Source organism: Takifugu rubripes, chromosome 21, assembly GCF_901000725.2.
Source record: "Takifugu rubripes chromosome 21, fTakRub1.2, whole genome shotgun sequence".
NCBI classification, from domain to species: Eukaryota; Metazoa; Chordata; class Actinopteri; order Tetraodontiformes; family Tetraodontidae; genus Takifugu; species Takifugu rubripes.
Window position 1 is genome coordinate 9,657,179 of NC_042305.1, and position 19,521 is coordinate 9,676,699.

Sequence of the window (19,521 nt, forward strand, 5' to 3'; positions counted from 1 at the left end):
GTGGAACGTTTGTGAACTTCCGATTTTATTTTATTTTTTTCCAAATCTGTCATGTGGTTTTTGTCCCCCCCCCCCCCCCCCCCGCGTCAAATAAAGCGGTATAGTTTTTAACCTTTTTAGCCCTTGGAGTTAGTAAAGAGAACTTCTGAGCTGCAATTTCCCTGAGAATCTCAAGAGGAATTTGTCTTTTGTGATATTTTAGAGGAGCCAAGGTACCAAGATGAGTCGTTGGTTTGAAAAGGTTCCACGACTCCGGTTATTTCTACGTTCTGTAGACGCCAGTTAACTGGTAACGGACAAAAGTGCTTCAAAACTGAAGCCGGGTTGTTTGTGTTTGTGCTGAGTGGGCCTGTTTGCTGAATCCTCTTGGCTCCCGGACCCCTGCGGCTCACACGCTGGGCTTGCTGGCAGCCAGGCGGAACGCCAGGGCGACGTGTGCCAACACAGCTGCTCATTGAGAGGCAGCGTTATCCACACAATGTGAGCGACAGACTTGCTGCATCAACAGCTCCCCCTTTTCTGCTGCTGTGGCCAGAAATAAACCATAAATACCCCCTCCTTCACCCCAGCCCTCTAATGGCTCAAACCCGGCAAACACCCAGCGGCACCAACACAGAGGGACGTTATCGCTCAGCAGCAGGTGTACGCAGGTAAACCGAAGCCCCCCCCTCCCCCCCACCGCTGGAGTTAAAGGTGCCATGAAGAGTGGAGACTCAGGTGTAGACAGTTAGGCTGTGATGGGACCCAGACTGGTGCTGGTTAAGCTGGTTAAGTTGTGCCATTAAGCGTTGGCCCTGTTGGTTTCTGATGGATGCTGCTCTGTCTGTGTTTGTGCTGCCCTCCTGAAGAGGAGGAGCAGTGGATCAGGAGGATGTCGGAGCGGCAGAGCGCCCCGGAACAGCTGGCTGCTGGAAAGAGCCAGGGCGGAGCTGGAGCCACGTACAAGGTACCGCGAGGCCCGTACACGCACCCTCATGGTGCACGTGAGAATGTAAGACCGAAGATTCAGACCCAGGACCATCAGAGAGTGGAAGTACAAAAAAAAAAAAAACCCAACAAAGAACACGAGGTTTCAGTTCTGCCGCTATCACACGTCATCCAAAGGGTGACAGAAGCTTCATGGTGTGAAACATGTTTCAGGGTCCAAACACTCAGTGGGTGACGGTGACACCTGTCAGGGTCCAGGCAGGTTCTGTGGTTCCGTGGCGCTGGTTCTCTGAGAACCTCCACGTCTCTGTTTGATTCAGGTGTTGCTGTTTGAGTTTGAGAACTTCCAGGGCTGCAAGGTGGAGTTCTCCTCAGACTGTAAAGACGTGACGGAGAAGGGTCTGGAGAAGGTTGGATCCATCATCATCGAGTCGGGACCGTGAGTAAAATCCCAGCTGGCTGCGATGCTGACGCTAAACGAATCCTTTGATCCTTGCCTCCCTCTCCGGCCTCAGCTGGGTCGGCTACGGCCAGCGTGGCTTCGCAGGTGAGCAGTTCATCCTGGAGAAGGGCGAGTACCCGCGCTGGGACACGTGGACCAACAGTCAGAGCAGCTACTCCCTCCTGTCCCTCAGACCTCTCAAAGTGGTGCGTTTGACGGCCGCGGTGCTCCGGATCGCCTCCTCCTGAATTCCCTCGTCTTCCTCCTTCATGCTCGCATTTCTGTTTCCCCCCGACAGGATGGTTCCGATCACAAAGTGCACCTCTACGAGAACCCTGGATTTACCGGCCGGAAAATAGAGATAGCTGATGATGACATTCCCAGCCTCTGGGTCCACGGTTTCAGGGATCGTGTCGCGAGCGTCAAGGCTCTAAACGGAACGTAAGGGCAGTTTTCCTCCATCTGTCACTTCCTGTTCTAGAGGTCCATTTCATCTCCCTTACCCAATAGATCCTCGCTGTCCTGGTTCCTTGTGGGAACTATGACCTCTTTGGCAGACACTAGCCTGCAGGTGCTCCCCGAGAATGTCAGGTTTCATTTGGATCAAATCAGGACAGCTGAGGTTTCCCAAACTTTCCCAAACTTCCAGCTGTCATTCAGAAGCTGTTCCGGATCTGTATTAGCATTCCTAAAAGATCCGGTCCTGCTTGGTGGTGAAGCAGGTGTAAGGTACAGGTGATAACAGAGCTGTGTTGTCCCATCCTGTGTTCACCTCTAGATGGGTTGGATACTTGTACCCAGGCTACAGGGGGCGCCAGTTCATCTTCGAGCAGGGGGACTTCAAGCACTGGAACGACTGGGAAGCTCCCGACCCCCAGATCCAGTCTCTCCGACGTGTGCGGGACATGCAGTGGCACAAGAAGGGCTGTTTCATCGTCCCAGACCCAGCCCCGATGCCCGGCCCGGGCCCGGTCCCTGACCCTGCCCCAGTACCTCCTGGCCCTCCTGCCACAGCTGGGGCCAGCTGAGCCCCAACGGGGAGACACTGCCCTCGGCCTTCCCCCACCCACAGGGAGCGAGGAGCTCCGTGTCTGTTTCAGCCAATAAAAGAAGTTTGACCCCGTCTGACACGTGTTGAATCATTTGTGTTTCTTCTCACCTGCATCACAATCACACCGTGACACAGTCTGTGAAAACACACACACACACACACACACACACACACACACACACACACACACACACACACACACGTGAGGTCACATTCTGCAGTTCAGTATCTGCACCTCAAATGCAGATAAGATTTTCACGTTCATGATCCAAGATGAAGAACTTGGACCCTTAAAAAAACTTGTGATAAATAGAAGATCTGGTTTCTTTTTGATATTCACTCTGCAGAAATCACATCACCTGCTTTACCTGTGGTTAAAACAATACACAATGTTTAGGATCAAGCTTGTACAAACTGATTCACATGGCCATCCCACCCAAAACTATCCCAGAACAGAGTTCATACAAAGGTTCCTGGTTCCTACTGTAAGGCGATAGGAGGAACCACAAATCCAACATCACCCCAGCTGAGGTTCTGTCCCGTATTATATCTGCCACTGACTTGATACTGTTGTTCAACGTTAAGAATACAGAATGGTGCCACAGACAAATCTGTGAACTGAACCCAACAGGAAGTCACAGTTGAACGGGGAAATTCAAGGAAACATTATTTAAAAAAAAAAAAATCAAATTCAAATTCTCGCACATGCAACATCTGGGAAAGTCTAAATCCAGACATTTATTTACATCCATGCACATGGACAGCGCCACCTTCTGTCAAGAGGAAGTTAAAGTTTGTATCCATTTTTGTGGCCTTCATCTCAAGCGATGAGTGACGTCATGACACATGTGGTTGTTGCACATCCCAGCGTGCACGGAGCGCTGACGCCCGGCCCCCACGTGCTCAAACCTCTGTGAGTGTTCCCACATGTCATTTGTGATTTCTGCTTTCATTAAATACTATAAAATCCAATGAGAAATGAGAGTTTATCGTGTTTCATCTGTATTTCCATTAAAATCCCCTTTGATGCCAATGGATCCGTCACTGTCGCTACGGCAACGTTTGATCTGCTGGAATCACTGACAGTATAGCACATTTTATCTGCTAGAAACACAAACACGCATACTTCATCGCAACACTATTCAAGACTCACAACTAAAGAGATCAAATATTTTGCTGGAATAAATGAATTTGTACGGTTGCTGATTGATAAAGGTGGACTGACTGATCCGATCACGGCTCAACTGCTACAGCAGATCTTCAGAACAAGAAGTCACTATAAAGACTTATTCAAAGTCTTGTTTCAATATTTTATGCACAGTAAATAACCTGCTATTTGCAGCTGTTTTCTTGAAGTAACATCAGGGAATAGGCGTTTAACAGTCAAAATGTTGTTGTTAAATCAGTGGGCAGTACAGTAAACCCCTCTGCCCCCCCCCCTCCCGCTCTCTTTCCCTCTCTGGGTTAAGGCACAAGTCTCTTGGCACTGATTGTGCTGAATCATGTTGATATAGAACAATGACTGGCTGGACAAAACTGACAACTAATGAAATAACTCGGCAGGAGCGGTTGACACCCTCTGAGTTTGGGGCAGCACCAGGGGCACCCCGTCATTTCCACACAGACGACCTATGACAGGCCAGTTGGTGGGGCTGGTTCGGACCCCCCTCAACATCACGTATATATTGAGCGTGTCGAGCCATCGCGAACACACTGGCACAGACAGATACTGGTGAGAGGTTTGAGCATGTTGTTCTTCAAATGTGATGTTCTGTTTTTCTCTTCCTGATATCGTTTAGCTTTGATTATTTCTCTTTGCTTTGCTGAGTTTTATTTCTCAGACCCATCCCATTATTATCTGGCCTCTCTCTTTCAGCTTCATCTTTGCTGATCCATTAAAAATGGCCACGGACCACCAGAACCCTGCATCCAAGCAGCAGCAGCCAGGCGCCAGTGCATTCAAGGTGAGAGGGAAATATTAGCTTCAGCTTCCTGCCTACAGCTTCTCAACCCTTGCAGCCATTCTTTTCTCCCCACAGCTGGTTATCTATGAGCAGGAAAACTTCCAGGGACATTGCCAAGAGCTGACGGCTGCCTGCAACAACCTCCAGGAAGCGGGTGTGGAGAAAGTTGGCTCCATACTGGTGCTGTGCGGACCGTGAGTGTGGGTCAGAGAAAGACAGAACTCCAGAATTATTCATAGAGATGGGGAAGGGTCTTTGTGTTTCAATGTTTTTTCTGAAGATAAATCACAGCCATACTTCCCTCCTCAGATGGGTGGGATACGAGCAGCCTGAGTGTAAGGGAGAGCAGTATGTGTTTGAGAAGGGGGAGTATCCTCGCTGGGATTCCTGGACCAACAGCAGGCGTAGTGACACCATTGCTGCATTCCGCCCAGTTAAAGTGGTAAATCTAGCAACCAAACGCAACCACCATTAGTATTTTAGCTCCCTATTTTTGCCTGGCTAACACCCCTTCCTCTCTCAGGACAGCCAGGAGCACAAAATTGTCCTTTATGAAAATCCCAGCTTTGCAGGGAAGAAGATTGAAATCATAGATGATGATGTCCCTAGCTTCCACGCACACGGCTACCAGGAGAAGGTTTCCTCTGTGAGGGTTCAGAGTGGCACGTGAGTTTACACTACAGAAAGATGATAATCTATTGACACTATTGTATATTTTTTTTGACATGTTTTGTCTTTTCTGTCTGGGTTCAACAGTTGGGTTGGCTATCAGTACCCAGGCTACAGAGGCTATCAGTATCTCTTTGAGAAGGGAGAGTACAAGGACAGTGCTGAGTTTGGAGCCCAGATCCCTCAGATCCAGTCAGTCCGGCGCATCAGAGACATGCAGTGGCACCAGAGGGGAGCTTTTCATCCCATCAACTAAGCTTGCAACACTTTCCTGTAATAATAAACCTCAGCAGCCCTCCCATCCCCTTTCATATACACTATACAGCATTTTGGTATCTGTTGCTGCTGCTTCAGTATTGACACTCTTTGAAGCAAACTAATAAATTGTTTGTTGATTAAACTCCGTTTGCCTGTGGGATTTCACTTGATTGATATTATTTAAATAATAGAGAATTTAAAACCGATTATCATGACAGCTCCGGGTGTAGTGACATGGCGTGGCCGCCAGGCGGCGGTGTAGGGTCGATGACGCTTCGCGTTTGGGGTGAAGAAGAGATCAGAGACGAAACCTGAGCCAACATGCATACAGTCAACCGCGTGTTATTTTATGTTATTTAAATACCTAAAGATTTGATTTTAATCTTTGTGAACCTTTTTTTAATGGTCCACTGTATCTAGTAATCAGAACTCTGCCTGAAACGTTGGTATGATTTGTTTTCTTCATATAAAGGTGGCCTTTAGCTACTCTCGGCTAGCTCTGTAAAAAATGTTTAAAATGATGTGCCATTTATATGTTTAAAGAAATATGCCTGTATTCGACCAACTAATCTGTAAACTGTTAGGCTTGTCTGTAGTTACCTAAACATATTTTAAGCGTCACTTTACTGAGCTTTGGATCAGATTCTTCATTCCTTTTGGGGTTTTTTGTTGCACAACTACCATCCATGACTGTATATATGTTGTCTGTTCTGGTACACATGTGCATTTTGACATACTGTTAAAAGCTCCGATATCAAGTAATAAAACCATAAATGAAGTATATCTTAGTGAATTTAGTTTTAATATCAGATTGGTTTGCTGCAAATAGGCAGTTGTTGGTTCCTAATCTTTAAGCAATTGAAAATAGTCTTAAACAGATTTTCATTTAACTTTTTCTAATGTCTCTCCGACAGTCACCATGCCTGTCCTGTGCAGCAGCTGTTTAGATAAACGCGCTGTGCTGAAACGTCCCAAAACTGGCCATTCCCTGTGCAAAGACTGCTTCTTCTGGGCATTTGAGGAGGAAGTCCACCAGACGATACTGACAGCAGAGCTATTTAAACATGGCGAGACAGTAGGAATAGCAGCCTCTGGTGGGAAGGACTCCACAGTACTCGCACATGTCATGAAACTCCTCAATGAACGCTACGATTACGGGTTGACCCTCATGCTCCTGTCAGTGGATGAGGGCATCACTGGTTACCGAGATGACTCCCTTGAGACGGTGAAGAGGAATCAGCAACAGTACGAGCTGCCCTTGAAGATTGTGTCTTACGAGGAGCTTTACGGCTGGACAATGGACGCAATCGTGAAGCAGGTTGGACTGAAAAATAACTGCACCTTCTGTGGAGTGTTCAGACGGCAGGCCTTGGACAGAGGAGCCATTATGCTGAAGGTGGACAAGATATGTACAGGTGAGATGGCCCACAGTGTTGTCAGCAGTTGCTATGGTAACAGTTACTCTATAACTAACACTAAATTAACATCACTTTGGCTTTTTCCCCCCTCAGGTCACAACGCTGATGATGTGGCAGAGACGGTTCTGATGAATGTCCTGCGTGGTGACATAGCTCGGCTGCGTCGCTGCACTGCCATCTCCACAGCCAGTGAAGGCGACGGTGTGGTACCACGCTGCAAGCCCCTGAAGTATGCGTATGAGAAGGAGATCGTCTTGTACGCATACTTTAAGAAGTTAGATTACTTTTCTACTGAGTGCATTTATTCTCCCAACGCTTACCGCGGCTACGCCAGGACCTTCCTCAAAGACTTGGAGAGCGTGAGGCCCAGCTCCATCATTGATGTCATCCACTCAGGGGAGAACCTTTCAGTACGAGAAGATGTGAAGATGCCTATGCAGGGAACATGTAGCCGCTGTGGATACATCTCCAGCCAGTCGCTCTGTAAATCGTGTGTCCTGCTGGAGGGTCTGAACCGAGGCCTGCCGAAGCTCGGCATTGGCAAACACCACAGACTGCACGACAAGATCCTGTCGCAACAGCCGCTTACTGAGAGCGAGGAGCGAAAGCTGAAGGCGGTTAACTTCTGACGTTTTTATTCGCTGAAACTGACAGTACATCTTGGAAGATTTTATTTATATCAGTTAGTCAAACTCTGACCTCACTTTTGAGATCTCAATCATTGTGTGAATCATTATTTTAATCTCAAATTACTTACTTTCGATTGTTTTATATGTTTCTCTAATCCCTGACCATACTCACCGGGACACTGAGACACTCTGATGATGTTATTTTTCAGTGGCATAAATTGTGTTTCATACATCTATCCCAGTGTATGTCACATTATTTTTCATGTCCTGTCGTCCTTTTTATTTACTAGTCGTAAATTTTTACTAGTAAATCGTTTCAAAAACCAATAAATGATTGTGCTGTCGAGATGTTTTTAATCTTTTTTTAATCATTAAACAATGTAAATTTCTAAAACGCCCACCAGTCGAGTGAACGTAGCCGTGATGTAATTCCAGTTGTGGCCGCTGGGTGTCGCAGGTCGCCCCGGAGCTTTTGGCTCGGCGCGCGCCCCCCTCAGACACACGCGGCGGCGCGTGCCCGCAGCTCCGGACAGGCGTCAGGGACGCGGCGGCTGCGGAGGTGGTGGAGTTCTAGGAGGAAAAGTTGTTTAACGGAGGAAAAAGCTCAGCAGACGGACGCGGACCGGAGCCAGACAGCCAATATGGACGATTTAGGTAAGGAACAGAGTCTTTTAAAGCAACGTGTGCGTGTGCGAGGCGGAGGGAGAGTCTGAAATGAGTGTTTGTGGTCACTTTTACTGCGGGAAAGATGGCTGGTTGGTCCCAGAACGGTCTGGTTCTCTATTTGCGAGCGTCCTGCTGCTCAACAGTCCCTTTAAACCGATATTTTCTTCGGGTTCCACTTGTTTGTCTTGATTTGCTAAAGTCGTTTTGGAGATTGTGGCTGCCAGAGAGCGGCGAGGGGGTATTTGACTCACATTTTGACACCAAGCTTTAACGTTACCTCCTCAACTTTTGCCCCCCGAGGCTCCTCATTCCAGCTTTGAAGTGAGTCCACAGGCCTCCTCCTGGATTCTCTCTGCTGGATCTGATCCAGGGGAACAGAAAAAGTGGTTCCTAACAGCTGTATCCTTGCTTGGATCCGACCTTCAGCCGCTTTGTGGCGTAAAAGTGGTCTCAAAGAGGAGCAAACAACAGTTTAAATGAAAACTTAAAACCACGTCTCAGGTGCACATGTCCGGAGGGCTTTTGCTCTGTTGTCATTTATGTGACAGCAAAGACATGTCCAAAGTTCAGGCCTACTTCACAGAACTGAGCCAGAAAAAACAATATACAAGCCACAGATTGCAAATTCACAGTGACATTTAAGACAGACTAAGACCGCTGGACTCTCTCGTGTCCCTCCGCTTCAACTGTGCTCAGCGCCAATAAGAACAAATAATCCCCACAAGCACGTAAGTGAAGGCAGCAAACCCTCGGCACGACAGCGGCCTCCTGCGTGGTTTCCTGGGCGACTCTGTGGGATGCCCCCCTATATTCTATTTTTTCTGCTCCACGGGTACACCTCTGCAGTTTGTTGGCCATTGACCTTTGACCCCTGAACCTTTGAATGTCTACTTTTGCTGTTGTGGTTTTGGACAGCTGATGGCTTTGCCATATACTCCTGCAGGATCGACCGGCACTGCCGCCGCTGCCTCCTTTCAGCTCTTTACCCACATTTTGACAGTGAAAGACCCAATTGTTGGTGGACGATGGTGGCGGGGCGGGGAAGGGGGGCTGTCGGGGAATGTTGGCCATCGTTCTGTGTCAAGGTCCAAGGCCAGATACTCTGAGGATTGTGACCTATGTCCTGGGCGCCGTGGCACCATGGTTTGGGTTTCTTCACATCCTCCTCAAGCGCTGAGGAGCCAGCATTGATATTGATTTCTGATATTGGTCCTATCAGAACTCTCATTGTTATTTAGAGCTCCAGGTTGACAAAGTTCCCCCTACTGTGCTCCGACGTTTACAGACGTCATCTGACACATCGCTAAATATGGAACAAACATGAAATCTGACATGACAGACGTCTGCGGAGCTTCCAATAAACCTTCGGCTAACAAGCCGTCGTCTCGAGGCTCACGGGTGATGGGCAGGTGAGCGTGGAGCTGTTTGGAAACCCAATCCCCCCTCCCACTCGTCGGTCTGTGTGCTGACCTGTTCTCCCACTGAGGGGATTCCCTCTGTGTGGTCTGTCCTTGAATAGTCCACACTGGGACAAATGTGTCCCTCTTCCTGTCCGGGAGTCTGGACTGTGTGTGCTGGGTAAATTCCTCAGGATGGTGCCAGATTCAGGTGGGTGGACCCGGGCTGGACTTTTATTGACAGGCTGGAGGGTTTCGAGCAAACTGGGAAGTGTGAAAGAATGGGTTTGGTTCATGCTTCCTCTTTTACTTATAGAGGAAAACAATGAAGAGGCATGGCCTGTATTTAAGGTAAAAACAAAGCTTCTGGGTGTCTCATGACCGGTGATTGTGACTAGTACTGTCGCCATGCATCTCCAGTACTGCTTTGCTGAAGCTTCGCTGGAGTTGAAGCGAGATCTTCAGGCGTTAAATCCTGATCCTCTGGATTTTAGAGATCCGGAACCGCAGCTGCTGAACCGTGCCGGGCTGCTGCAGACACCACGTGGATCCTTGCCGTTTGCAGGCTTTCTGCAGCCTACCAAAGGTTTGGTTGAAGGCCTCGGTGGTTTTCAGTGTCACCAGAGCAGCTTTCATCACCCCTCCTCTGCCCACTGGAGCGGCTGCCTGTACACCAGCCACACTCTGGAGCTTCCCGCCCATCCTGCTCACAGCTGACCTCACCACACGCTCACATCCTGAGGAAGCCGAGGAGGGAAACAATGACCAGAGGCCGGCGAGCGCTGGGGTCTGCAGAGGTTTTCCCCCCACGTTGAGTCAAGATTCCTCCGACATGACAGAGACCGCAACAGGGAATTACATGGAAATGTTCTAATCGCAGCTGTAGTTACAGTTGCCGTTGCTCGGCAGGGTCCGTCAATGTTACCGGGTGTTACCTCAGCTCCAGACCCTCTCCCCCACCTCCAAACTGTCAGTCATTTGATTTACTAGGAAGTGCTTTTATTTTGGTACAGCTTTCTCTCCAGGGCCGTGTCATCTTTCGGGCTGCTCGGCAGAGTATTTTTAGTTGTGTTGTTTAGGACTGTCCCTTTTTTTTTTTTTTTTTTACTTGCCAGAAGACCTCTGTGGCCGTGCCACATTTATTTCTGACGTGTAGCTGATTTCAGAGCGGCGCATCATTTTGATTCGGGTCAGAGGCGAAGGCTCGGCCTTGGTGCCATCCTGCTGTTTTCTCAGAGGAATGGCTGGAATTCCTGCGCTGTGATCTGATAAACCCTGCAGGACTGTACGTGCGCCCACAACCTCTGGAATGTGTCCACACTCGAGCGCCGTGGCACAGAGAGCCACTGTGAAGTTAAATCTGAGCCGAATTATTTTCTGCGACAGCTTCATTCCTCTGTACTCCGCACAATGGACCATTGAATCGGAGAATGTGCTGGAAAAACTGAGCTCCGTGGCGTCCGCTGCATGTTTGTCAGTTGTGGTCACCAGCACGGCTTTTGTGTGACCTCAGCTGGTCGGCTGATGGCTGATATATCGCGTCAAACTTGCATTATTGTAGATTTGCTCACAATTTGGTTCTTACAAAACTTACTGGGAATCAGTTTGAGGAAGTGACACTGTGATCACACTGGTGAAAAACCAGTGGAATTGCGTTAGAGTCAGCCATCTATATCTCTTCGCTTTGATCAGCAGAGCTTCCTGCTGCGGTCCGATCCAGCCTGTTCCCTGAGCTCCAAGGCTCTCCAGCCGGCTCAGTTTTGTCAGCTGGCCTGAGCTAAAGAGCAGTTGTTCCCAGCTCGATCGTGGCAGCGACGCTAAAGACAAACTGGGAGGCTGGGGTGAAGTGCAGAGGTCAATCCCCGGAGCAGGTGGGGCCGCCAGGCTCCGGCAGCAGCGACAGGCCGTCTCGGTTGTCCTGTAGCAACACGGTCTACACCTACGTTCCAATGGGAGAACGTGTGAAAGTGGGGCTGCAGGAACGCTGTGTTTTTGGTCTTTGTTTCCCCACCGTGTCGGTGCAAACTGGGCTCCACACCACAGGTGCAGATTATTTTCAGCCGCTTGTGATATTTCAGCACATTTGCACGGACGGACTGCCAGATTTAAAATAGGCCCCAGGTCCCTCTTTCGTGACTTCAGCACTCATCTCCTGGAAACTAAAGAGACTCGCCACCGCCTGTTCATCACGAATGAAGAAAAATGGTTTAGAGCAAAACGGGCGCTGACGTTGGATCTCGTTTATTAACGCGTTGGTTTGACATCGGACGGCATTCTGACAGATGAGCTGCGTTTCCTGGCGCACATGTTTCGGCTGCTGATGAAGGTTGTGCTGTAGGTAGATGATTACATGAACATGTGGGAGGTGTCGCAGTGCTCATTACAGTTATTATTACAGTTCAAGGTCTGAATGAGAGACAGTTAAACAAAACAAATGTCCATTTTTATGTTGGTCTTTGCCAGTTTTCTGCATCTGTTGGTGGAGACTTGTAATTTTCTGTGCATGGAGTTCCTTAAAGGCAACAACACACCTACAACAACACACACTACTGTCACACTACCGTCACACTACCCCAGCATTCCTGCATCACAAATGTGACAGATGTCGAAGGGATGCACCAAAACAGATCTGGCCGGATGAGTCACATCAGGCCAGATGAACCGCACGTTGATTGACAGTTTTACATGGACTAAAGTGCAAAAGCGCCACTGAAAGGGGACCTCCAGCCCATCCTGGTGCTCAGTCAGACCACTCCCCCAGCACGCCGTCACCACTGCCTCCTCGATCTCTGTCAGAGGTGCTGTCAGCCTCACACGTGAAGGAGGAAATTACAGGTCCAGCAGGTGGAAACGAGTGAGTACCGATCCTGTTGGACCCTCTTTTGAGTGTTGGTGGATACACCAGGTGAGCTCTCCCAGCACGCGGTTGCATTGTTGATCAGTGATTATTACTTTCCGTCAGTTTTTACATTTTGTCCAAAGGTTTTCTGCTGGCATCAGTGGTGACAAATCATCAGAAGTGGTTTTAAGTAATTATTTCGGATAGTTTCCCGTTTACGGAGACACTTTTGTAGCTCAGCTGTCTGATCCGGTGATTGGGTTTCGAGCTCCGGGCCCTGTAGTGTAACAGTATGCAGCGACTGATGCCGTTTATTCTGGACAGGCTGACGATGGACGTGTGATGTAAGAGTCTATTTTGTTCCTGCATTCCAACGACCACTCGTCAGGGTAACGGTGTACCCAGTCAACCCTGGGAACACTCTGAAGAAGAGTGTGTGTTTTGTTCTTTTCAGCTTAGATTTACCCACGTCTGGACCTCTTTTGACATGTATTTAAGGTCAGCAATATGCTTGATCTCCATTTTATTTTATTTTGAAATTGATGTATGAATGGAACCAGACTAGAGCCAGGTTTCCCACCTGTGTGTGTGGGTGGTGCTGGTTCTTTTTAGACTGGGGGGATCTCACAGGGGATCTTTCATTAAGAACCAATGAGTCACGTCTTGTCATGTAGCTATGGCTGTCACATGACCTCACCGTGGTGCAGTAAAATGCTTTTTGGCGGCTGTAATTCTAATACTGACCTGTCATGTGACCTTTCAGACGCATTGCTGGCAGATCTGGAATCTACTACATCCCACATTTCGAAGCGTCCCGTGTTCTTATCTGACGAAACCCCCTACTCAATCCCCACTGGGGGACACTCCTACCAGGATGTATGTGTGCCTCCTCCAGTCCCGCCTGCGCCTTCAGCAGACGCTCTGAACGGCTCCTTGATCGACCCACCACACTCCCACCACTCCTCCCAGCAGGTGCGGGAAAACCTCTTTTTTTTAAACGCATGAAACTAGGAACATGTGAACTGAGGTCTCCTGATGAATTTCTGCAGTCTTTAGGCTCTGTCCAGAAGAGCTCACGGTCCCGGGATAGCAGCAGCTCGCCATTGCCCCACCCCGAAGAAGACCACGTCTACAGGTATCAGGACGAACACTCGCCATCTTCTGTCATGTGAGGTGTCGTTCGGCCTTCAGCGGCTCTCTCTGTCGCTCTTCTTCTAGTTTCCCAAACAAACAGAAGTCGTCTGACTCGTCCTCAGCGGCCATGACATCAGCTCTGGGCAGTAACCTGTCGGAGCTGGATCGGCTGCTCCTGGAGCTCAATGCAGTTCAGCAAAGCTCCCCATCATTCCCCACCACAGGTACGCTCGCAGCCCTGTTGCTAATGATTAGCAGTGACAACATGATGCTTTTAGCTTTGGACCATCTGACAGTAGCTTCCACTCTGAGTCGTTGTCATATTGCCTGATATGAAACCAGTCATTTGTAACCTGACAAATAACTTCTGCTGGCTCACCTGTTCAAAGAGGAGGCTGCTCCACCTTTACCGTCCTGCAGTATCACCCATTACGAGAATGGTGGCGGCCTCGACGTCATGGTAACTCCGCCCCCTCAGGAGAAATCTGGGAAGAACGGGACAAGGCTGGACGATGCCCGACCCACCGTAGAGAGCTTGCTGGATGAGCTGGAGAGCTCGGTTCCCTCACACAGGTGCTTAAAGGCTTTATACTTGATTTAATTTTAATATCTGACACGCAGGGTTATATCAGTGGGGAACCATTTATCATTTACACGTGTAAAGTCGATGTTGCGTGTGTGTTTCAGTCCTCCGGGTCACCATGACGACTTGGACTCACCTGCTCAGCAGCAAGCAAGAATCTCAGCTTCCTGCGCCACACGAGAGCTCGATGAGCTCATGGCGTCTTTGTCAGACTTTAAGGTACTGAAGGGAACTTTTCCAAAGGGAACGGAACCTTGTCCTGTCACCTTCCTCATTGGCTTTCTGTCCTCTTCTTCTCTGCATGTCTGTCCTGTAGCCCATCTCTCTGGGCTCTCTGCTGGACCCAGCAGGACTCTCCTCCTCCAGTACTCCTCTTCCTCCAGTCTCTTCCTCCACCACTCCTTCTTTCATGGCTCTTTCCCACGCTCCTGCCTCCCCTCTCTACCCTTTGCCTGCCGGTCTTGTGCTGCACATCGATGAAGACGGAGTAGACCAAAACCACGTCCCTCCCCATAGTCCCATCTCCTCCCTCTCGGCAGTCAGTGACACAGACCTGGATTCTACCCTCACCAATAACCTGCTAGCCATCACTCAGAGCCATGTGCGAGGTAGTACCAGTCCATCCAATACTGTAACAACCCCCTCCCTCACCTCTGTGAACACTGTTCTGGACCACAAGTCCCCCAGCCCATCTATGGAACGGCTCTCACCCTCACATACTGTCCCCAAACCCTCCAGTCCTCCTGAGACTGTAAACAATGTTCCCACCTGTCACCTGGATCTGGAAACTCCTTCCCCCATCCCAGTTTCGGTTTCACCTCCATCATCCTCCTCTTCCTCACTCCCTCCTCTGCCAGCCTTCAACAGTCCCAGCAGACCGTTGCCAGATTCGGAACCCAGCAACCTCCCCATGACAGAGCCCTCCCTGGATGAGGCCCTGGATAAACTGCTGGCCATGAGTTTTGCCCAGAATCACACCTCCTCCCCACATCAGAAGATGGAGGTGCCCTGTCAGGAGGAGGTGCAAGAGGAGTTCATCCTGCCTGTGGACAGAGGCAGCATACGACCTGACACGTTTGCCAGCACCACCATCACGGACGAGTCTGTGGACGGGAATGGAGATCTGGATTGGGCCGACGAGGAGCTGTCCATGTCCTTTCATGATGGAATGGACGGCACCATGACGCCGTACACCGAGCGCCCGTTCACAGATGGCAGCATGACGCCACTGACTGAGGCCAGCTGGATGGATGAGTCCATGACCCCATCCTCCTGCCCTGGGACGCCTGAGGCTGCGCTGGACCTGCCGCTGCTGCAGACTCCCACTATGGAACGCGTCTCCGCCTCCGGACATGTATGCCTCCCATCGTGGCGTGCTCGGCTTTTAGCATTTTGGTTTTGATCGTTCTGCACAAACGTGAAGCATTTAAATTCAGAATTTTGCATGAACTACCGGTAGTAATAGTAATCAAATGAATTCATCAGTAACCAAATCACAGGTCAGTTCAGGGTAGGATGTTTTTAGGAAGTTTTTGAGGAAGTTGTGACGGCAGTGCTGTGCCCTCACCACACTCACCGGTTGGTTCTCTGCATGAAGACCACACTCTCCTCCTGGGAACTGTGGAGACTGACGCATGCGTACGTGTGTGACTCTTAACCTACTGACCCCTGCATCCCAGCCTGGCTGCTTGGATATGTGATGATGCCTTCACCTCCCCCCGGACCCAGATAAAGTCGGTGATCAGACGGACTAAGGAGACCCTCAATGTGCATCCGATGTATCGTGACGGTCAACAGCGCAAGAAGGTGGGACCCATCATCGTGAACAAAAACAGCTCTCAGGATCGCCTCATCGAGGAGCTGCAGGGAAAATTTGGGATCGGCCGCTCGGACCGGCGGCACAAGCAGTCCGATGAGTGGCTGACGGAGGGCGTCATCGTCACGTCCAAGCCGCAGCGTTCCCGTCCCGATGGGGCTGGCGCTGAGGTCGAGAAGGTTGGCTCCGGTGTGTTCAGCCATGTCAGAAACATAATGTCTGTTTCCATGCTTCCTGTTTGTCTGTCTATCTCCTCTTCCCCAGATTATCCTCACCCCAGAGTCACCTATCCCCCAAAGGAAGGTGCTCCCTCCTCTCTCTCCATCCACCCCTCGCCGTCCCCACATTATAGATGAACGAAAACACCCAATCCTGCATCCTCCATTGCCAATCCCACCGCCACCGCCCCCACCTCCTCCACCACTACCTCCGTCTCCACCACCACCACCACCACCACCACCACAGCCTTCTCAACTCAAGGAGCAACCCTCCACTCTGCCGCCCCATTTTATTAAAGCCCCGCCTCCTCCAGCACAGGTTATGGAACCTCCTGCTCCCAAACCAGAGCTTCATCTGCCTGTTGATAACAGTCCAGCTCAGCCTCCTCCAGTGGAGCCAGTTACACCAGTGGCTCCCAAAGTTTTGGTGTCTGTAGGCTGCCAAACAGAGTATGATCCAGTGTTCTCTTCAGTTCAGGCACGAACCTGCTGTGCTCCTATTTCATTTCTTTACTCTACATTCTTACATTTCTGTCTCCCGCATCCTCATCTCCATTTTTCATGGTGGAACATTTCAGATCATGGCTCAAGGGAAAGGCGGCGTTCCTGCAGCAGGTCCTCTAACTCAGGTCAACAAGCTGGACAACATGCTTGGAAGTCTGCAGTCCGACCTCAACAAACTGGGAGTCCAGACAGTAGCAAAAGGAGTGTGTGGCGCCTGCTGCAAGCCCATCGTTGGACAGGTGGGACAATACTTTAAACATTGTGGAAAATGGCGGAAATTCGGAGTTGCTGAAAATTGTTTTTTATATAATTGCTGAGGAGCTGGTCAACACCAGGTAGCAGGAAGGTCTGCATTACTGTGTACTCAATATTCCCTGGTGACTCCTGATCTACGATGTAGGTCGGAATTATGAGCTCCACTTGGCTTTTATACAGCCCAGTATTTGGGGCACACTGTAGCCAAACTGGAGATGTGTTAATAGTTGTAAACTTTTATTTTTCATGTTTTTAAACACCTTTATGTCTTGCATGTGCAGGTGGTGACCGCCATGGGCCGGACGTGGCACCCCGAACACTTTGTGTGCACTCACTGTCAGGAGGAGATCGGCTCCAGAAACTTCTTTGAGCGCGACGGCCAGCCGTACTGCGAGCAGGACTACCACAACCTGTTCTCGCCACGCTGCTACTACTGCAACGGACCCATTCTGGACGTGCGTGCCTGTCACTCTCCGCGTCCTTTCACCTGCTGTGTCCTGCAGTGAGGACCCAGCGACAGTAACCATGTGTGTTTGTGCGTTCAGAAAGTGGTGACGGCGCTGGATCGGACGTGGCATCCTGAGCACTTCTTCTGTGCTCAGTGTGGATCTTTTTTTGGACCAGAAGGTAACGACGTCTTCACACTGACAGCTGCTCATGTGTGTAAACATTCATTGAAGAGCAGCGGCGGAACACTTGAATGAATGAATTACATGACATGATCCAACAGCGCTGGACTGCAAGTTTCTTCTGTTTATGAGTTTACGTATAAACACATGTTCTTGCTACGTGCTAGAAAATACTTTATTTGTTCTCGTTTCACGTGAATTGAGGGCTTCTGTTTGTGATCCTGCGAAGGTTTTCATGAGAAGGACGGTAAAGCCTACTGCAGGAAGGATTACTTCGACATGTTTGCGCCCAAATGCGGCGGTTGTGCTCGACCCATTCTGGAGAACTACATCTCGGCGCTGAGTAGCCTCTGGCACCCCGAGTGTTTCGTCTGCCGGGTGAGTAACTCGGATTTCAGAGCAGCCGTCAGTGGAGGGATGGATCCCCGCGGTCCCGTCCGCCGCGGGGTCAGGTTCGAGGTGACAGAGGTGACGTTGTGTCTCTGGTCCGCAGGAGTGCTTCACCCCGTTTGTGAACGGCAGCTTCTTCGAACACGACGGCCAGCCGTACTGTGAGATTCACTACCACGCGCGCCGCGGCTCGCTCTGCTCCGGCTGCCAGAAGCCGATCACTGGCCGCTGCATCACCGCCATGGCCAAGAAGTTTCACCCGGAGCACTTTGTGTGCGCCTTCTGCCTGAAGCAGCTCAACAAAGGAACGTTCAAAGAGCAGAACGACAAGCCGTACTGTCACGGCTGCTTCATCAAGCTCTTCAGTTAGAAGGGACGCGGCGCCGAGTGGGGGGGGCGTGGTCTAATCAGGTTTGTGCAGCTGAATCCAGTCATTCAGAAAACACTGAAGCTTCAGTACGTGAAAGAAATATTTTGCTTCTTATAAAATTTGCTTTTGTTGCGTCAGCGCTCAGCGGTGAAATGTTGGTGAACACTGTAGACGTCCAGGAAACGCGTGTCTGATGTGGTCGCTCACTGGTTGAGCGCGTCCTCTCTAGAAACCAGGAAGCTGCAGCAAGGAGCAACTTTTTAAAGGGGTTTCCGAGAGCATAGAAGCTTTTTAACTGCTTTAATCTTTGTGACACAAGCACACTCCTGGTGTCGCCACGTTAACTGGAAATGAAATGTTTGTGTGAACTTGATTGTTGTGTCTTCAGAGCCACCAGCAAAGATTAGAAAAGGACTCTTCACCTCAAAATCACGTAGATAATTTTGGAAACTGCAGAGACGTCTTTCTCACAATTCGAATCCTTTTGTGCCTCAGATTGTTTTCCTTTTTTTAATCCAAAGTTTTTACAGAATGTTCAGGTTTTTCTAATGTAAAAAAAAAAATTAACAATTCTCCAGTAAGTAGGGTCAAATGAAAGCTTGCGCTGTACTCATCCTTCAGCTCTGAATCCTCCTCCGGTGAGTTCGGGGAGGAAGACGAATGTTTCCAAACCAAAAATGTGTACATGAGTAATTATCGGTGAAGTCCATATTTTTAGGTGAACGGTCCCTTATAAAAATGAGTTTCTTCTATGAATCAATTTGCTGATGTACTCATCTAACCTTGTAGCCAACGGTAACTTCATACTAAAGATTATTATTAAAGCTGTTCGGTATGTTGTTGTAGTCCTGCAGGATGCTGTTTCCACATAATCTGTAAGGATTTTGTGAACATCTGAATCATTGAGTTCAGTTTTAATAACCACTCGTCGACTGAAGGATGACACAACGTGTCAATTATGAAAGAAAACGCTGTGACATTCAAACATTGTGCTCATCAGCAGGCTGACGGTGACGGCGCCTCCAGCCTGCTGAACATCTACTGTATTAACAGCTGTTCGTGTGTGCTTCAGGGAACCTTTGAGCCTTTAATCTGCTGAACCTCTGCTATCACTCTCATAGTTAACATGCTGTTTAACCAAAGCCATGTCTTCTTTGTGTTTTCTAGAATGTTCGTCACTGACATTCTTTCTCTCAACTGATCATAAATAAATTGTTTTGCTATCAAACATTTGTTTCATTTTCTTGTAGTCAGCACAGAAACAATTAGGCCAAAAGTGATAGGACCACGTTTGGTTTCTAAATTCTGGTAAATTTGCGGTTGAATTTCTCAACAGTTTTTGACCGTTTTTCAGTTGACATT

At 49.3% G+C, this 19,521-nt stretch overlaps 4 protein-coding genes across 4 annotated transcripts; all 4 read left to right on the forward strand.

Moving 5' to 3' along the window:
* The first annotated feature begins 125 nt into the window (after positions 1 to 125).
* On the forward strand, positions 126 to 2,497 carry LOC105418015 (beta-crystallin B3). The gene is made up of 5 exons (XM_011615465.2): positions 126 to 946; positions 1,248 to 1,366; positions 1,443 to 1,575; positions 1,668 to 1,810; positions 2,148 to 2,497. The coding sequence occupies exons 1-5, from the start codon at positions 812 to 814 to the stop codon at positions 2,395 to 2,397; spliced, it is 780 nt and encodes a 259-aa protein (XP_011613767.1). The 5' UTR covers positions 126 to 811; the 3' UTR covers positions 2,398 to 2,497.
* A 1,409-nt stretch (positions 2,498 to 3,906) lies between these two features.
* On the forward strand, positions 3,907 to 5,452 carry crybb2 (crystallin, beta B2). Its single transcript, XM_011615466.2, has 6 exons — positions 3,907 to 4,152; positions 4,297 to 4,384; positions 4,460 to 4,578; positions 4,694 to 4,826; positions 4,908 to 5,050; positions 5,141 to 5,452. Exons 1-6 carry the CDS (start codon positions 4,052 to 4,054, stop codon positions 5,307 to 5,309), a joined length of 753 nt encoding a protein of 250 aa, XP_011613768.1. The 5' UTR covers positions 3,907 to 4,051; the 3' UTR covers positions 5,310 to 5,452.
* Positions 5,453 to 5,581: 129 nt separating this feature from the next.
* On the forward strand, positions 5,582 to 7,703 carry ctu1 (cytosolic thiouridylase subunit 1 homolog (S. pombe)). The gene is made up of 3 exons (XM_003974578.3): positions 5,582 to 5,757; positions 6,226 to 6,726; positions 6,823 to 7,703. Exons 2-3 carry the CDS (start codon positions 6,231 to 6,233, stop codon positions 7,356 to 7,358), a joined length of 1,032 nt encoding a protein of 343 aa, XP_003974627.1. The 5' UTR covers positions 5,582 to 5,757; positions 6,226 to 6,230; the 3' UTR covers positions 7,359 to 7,703.
* A 139-nt stretch (positions 7,704 to 7,842) lies between these two features.
* LOC101073480 (SH3 domain-containing protein C23A1.17) lies at positions 7,843 to 19,387 on the forward strand. The gene is made up of 14 exons (XM_011615467.2): positions 7,843 to 8,012; positions 13,024 to 13,232; positions 13,310 to 13,395; positions 13,479 to 13,618; positions 13,784 to 13,967; positions 14,082 to 14,196; positions 14,294 to 15,331; positions 15,706 to 15,972; positions 16,058 to 16,489; positions 16,590 to 16,754; positions 17,052 to 17,225; positions 17,316 to 17,397; positions 17,629 to 17,777; positions 17,893 to 19,387. Exons 1-14 carry the CDS (start codon positions 8,000 to 8,002, stop codon positions 18,157 to 18,159), a joined length of 3,321 nt encoding a protein of 1,106 aa, XP_011613769.2. The 5' UTR covers positions 7,843 to 7,999; the 3' UTR covers positions 18,160 to 19,387.
* Positions 19,388 to 19,521: the final 134 nt, after the last annotated feature.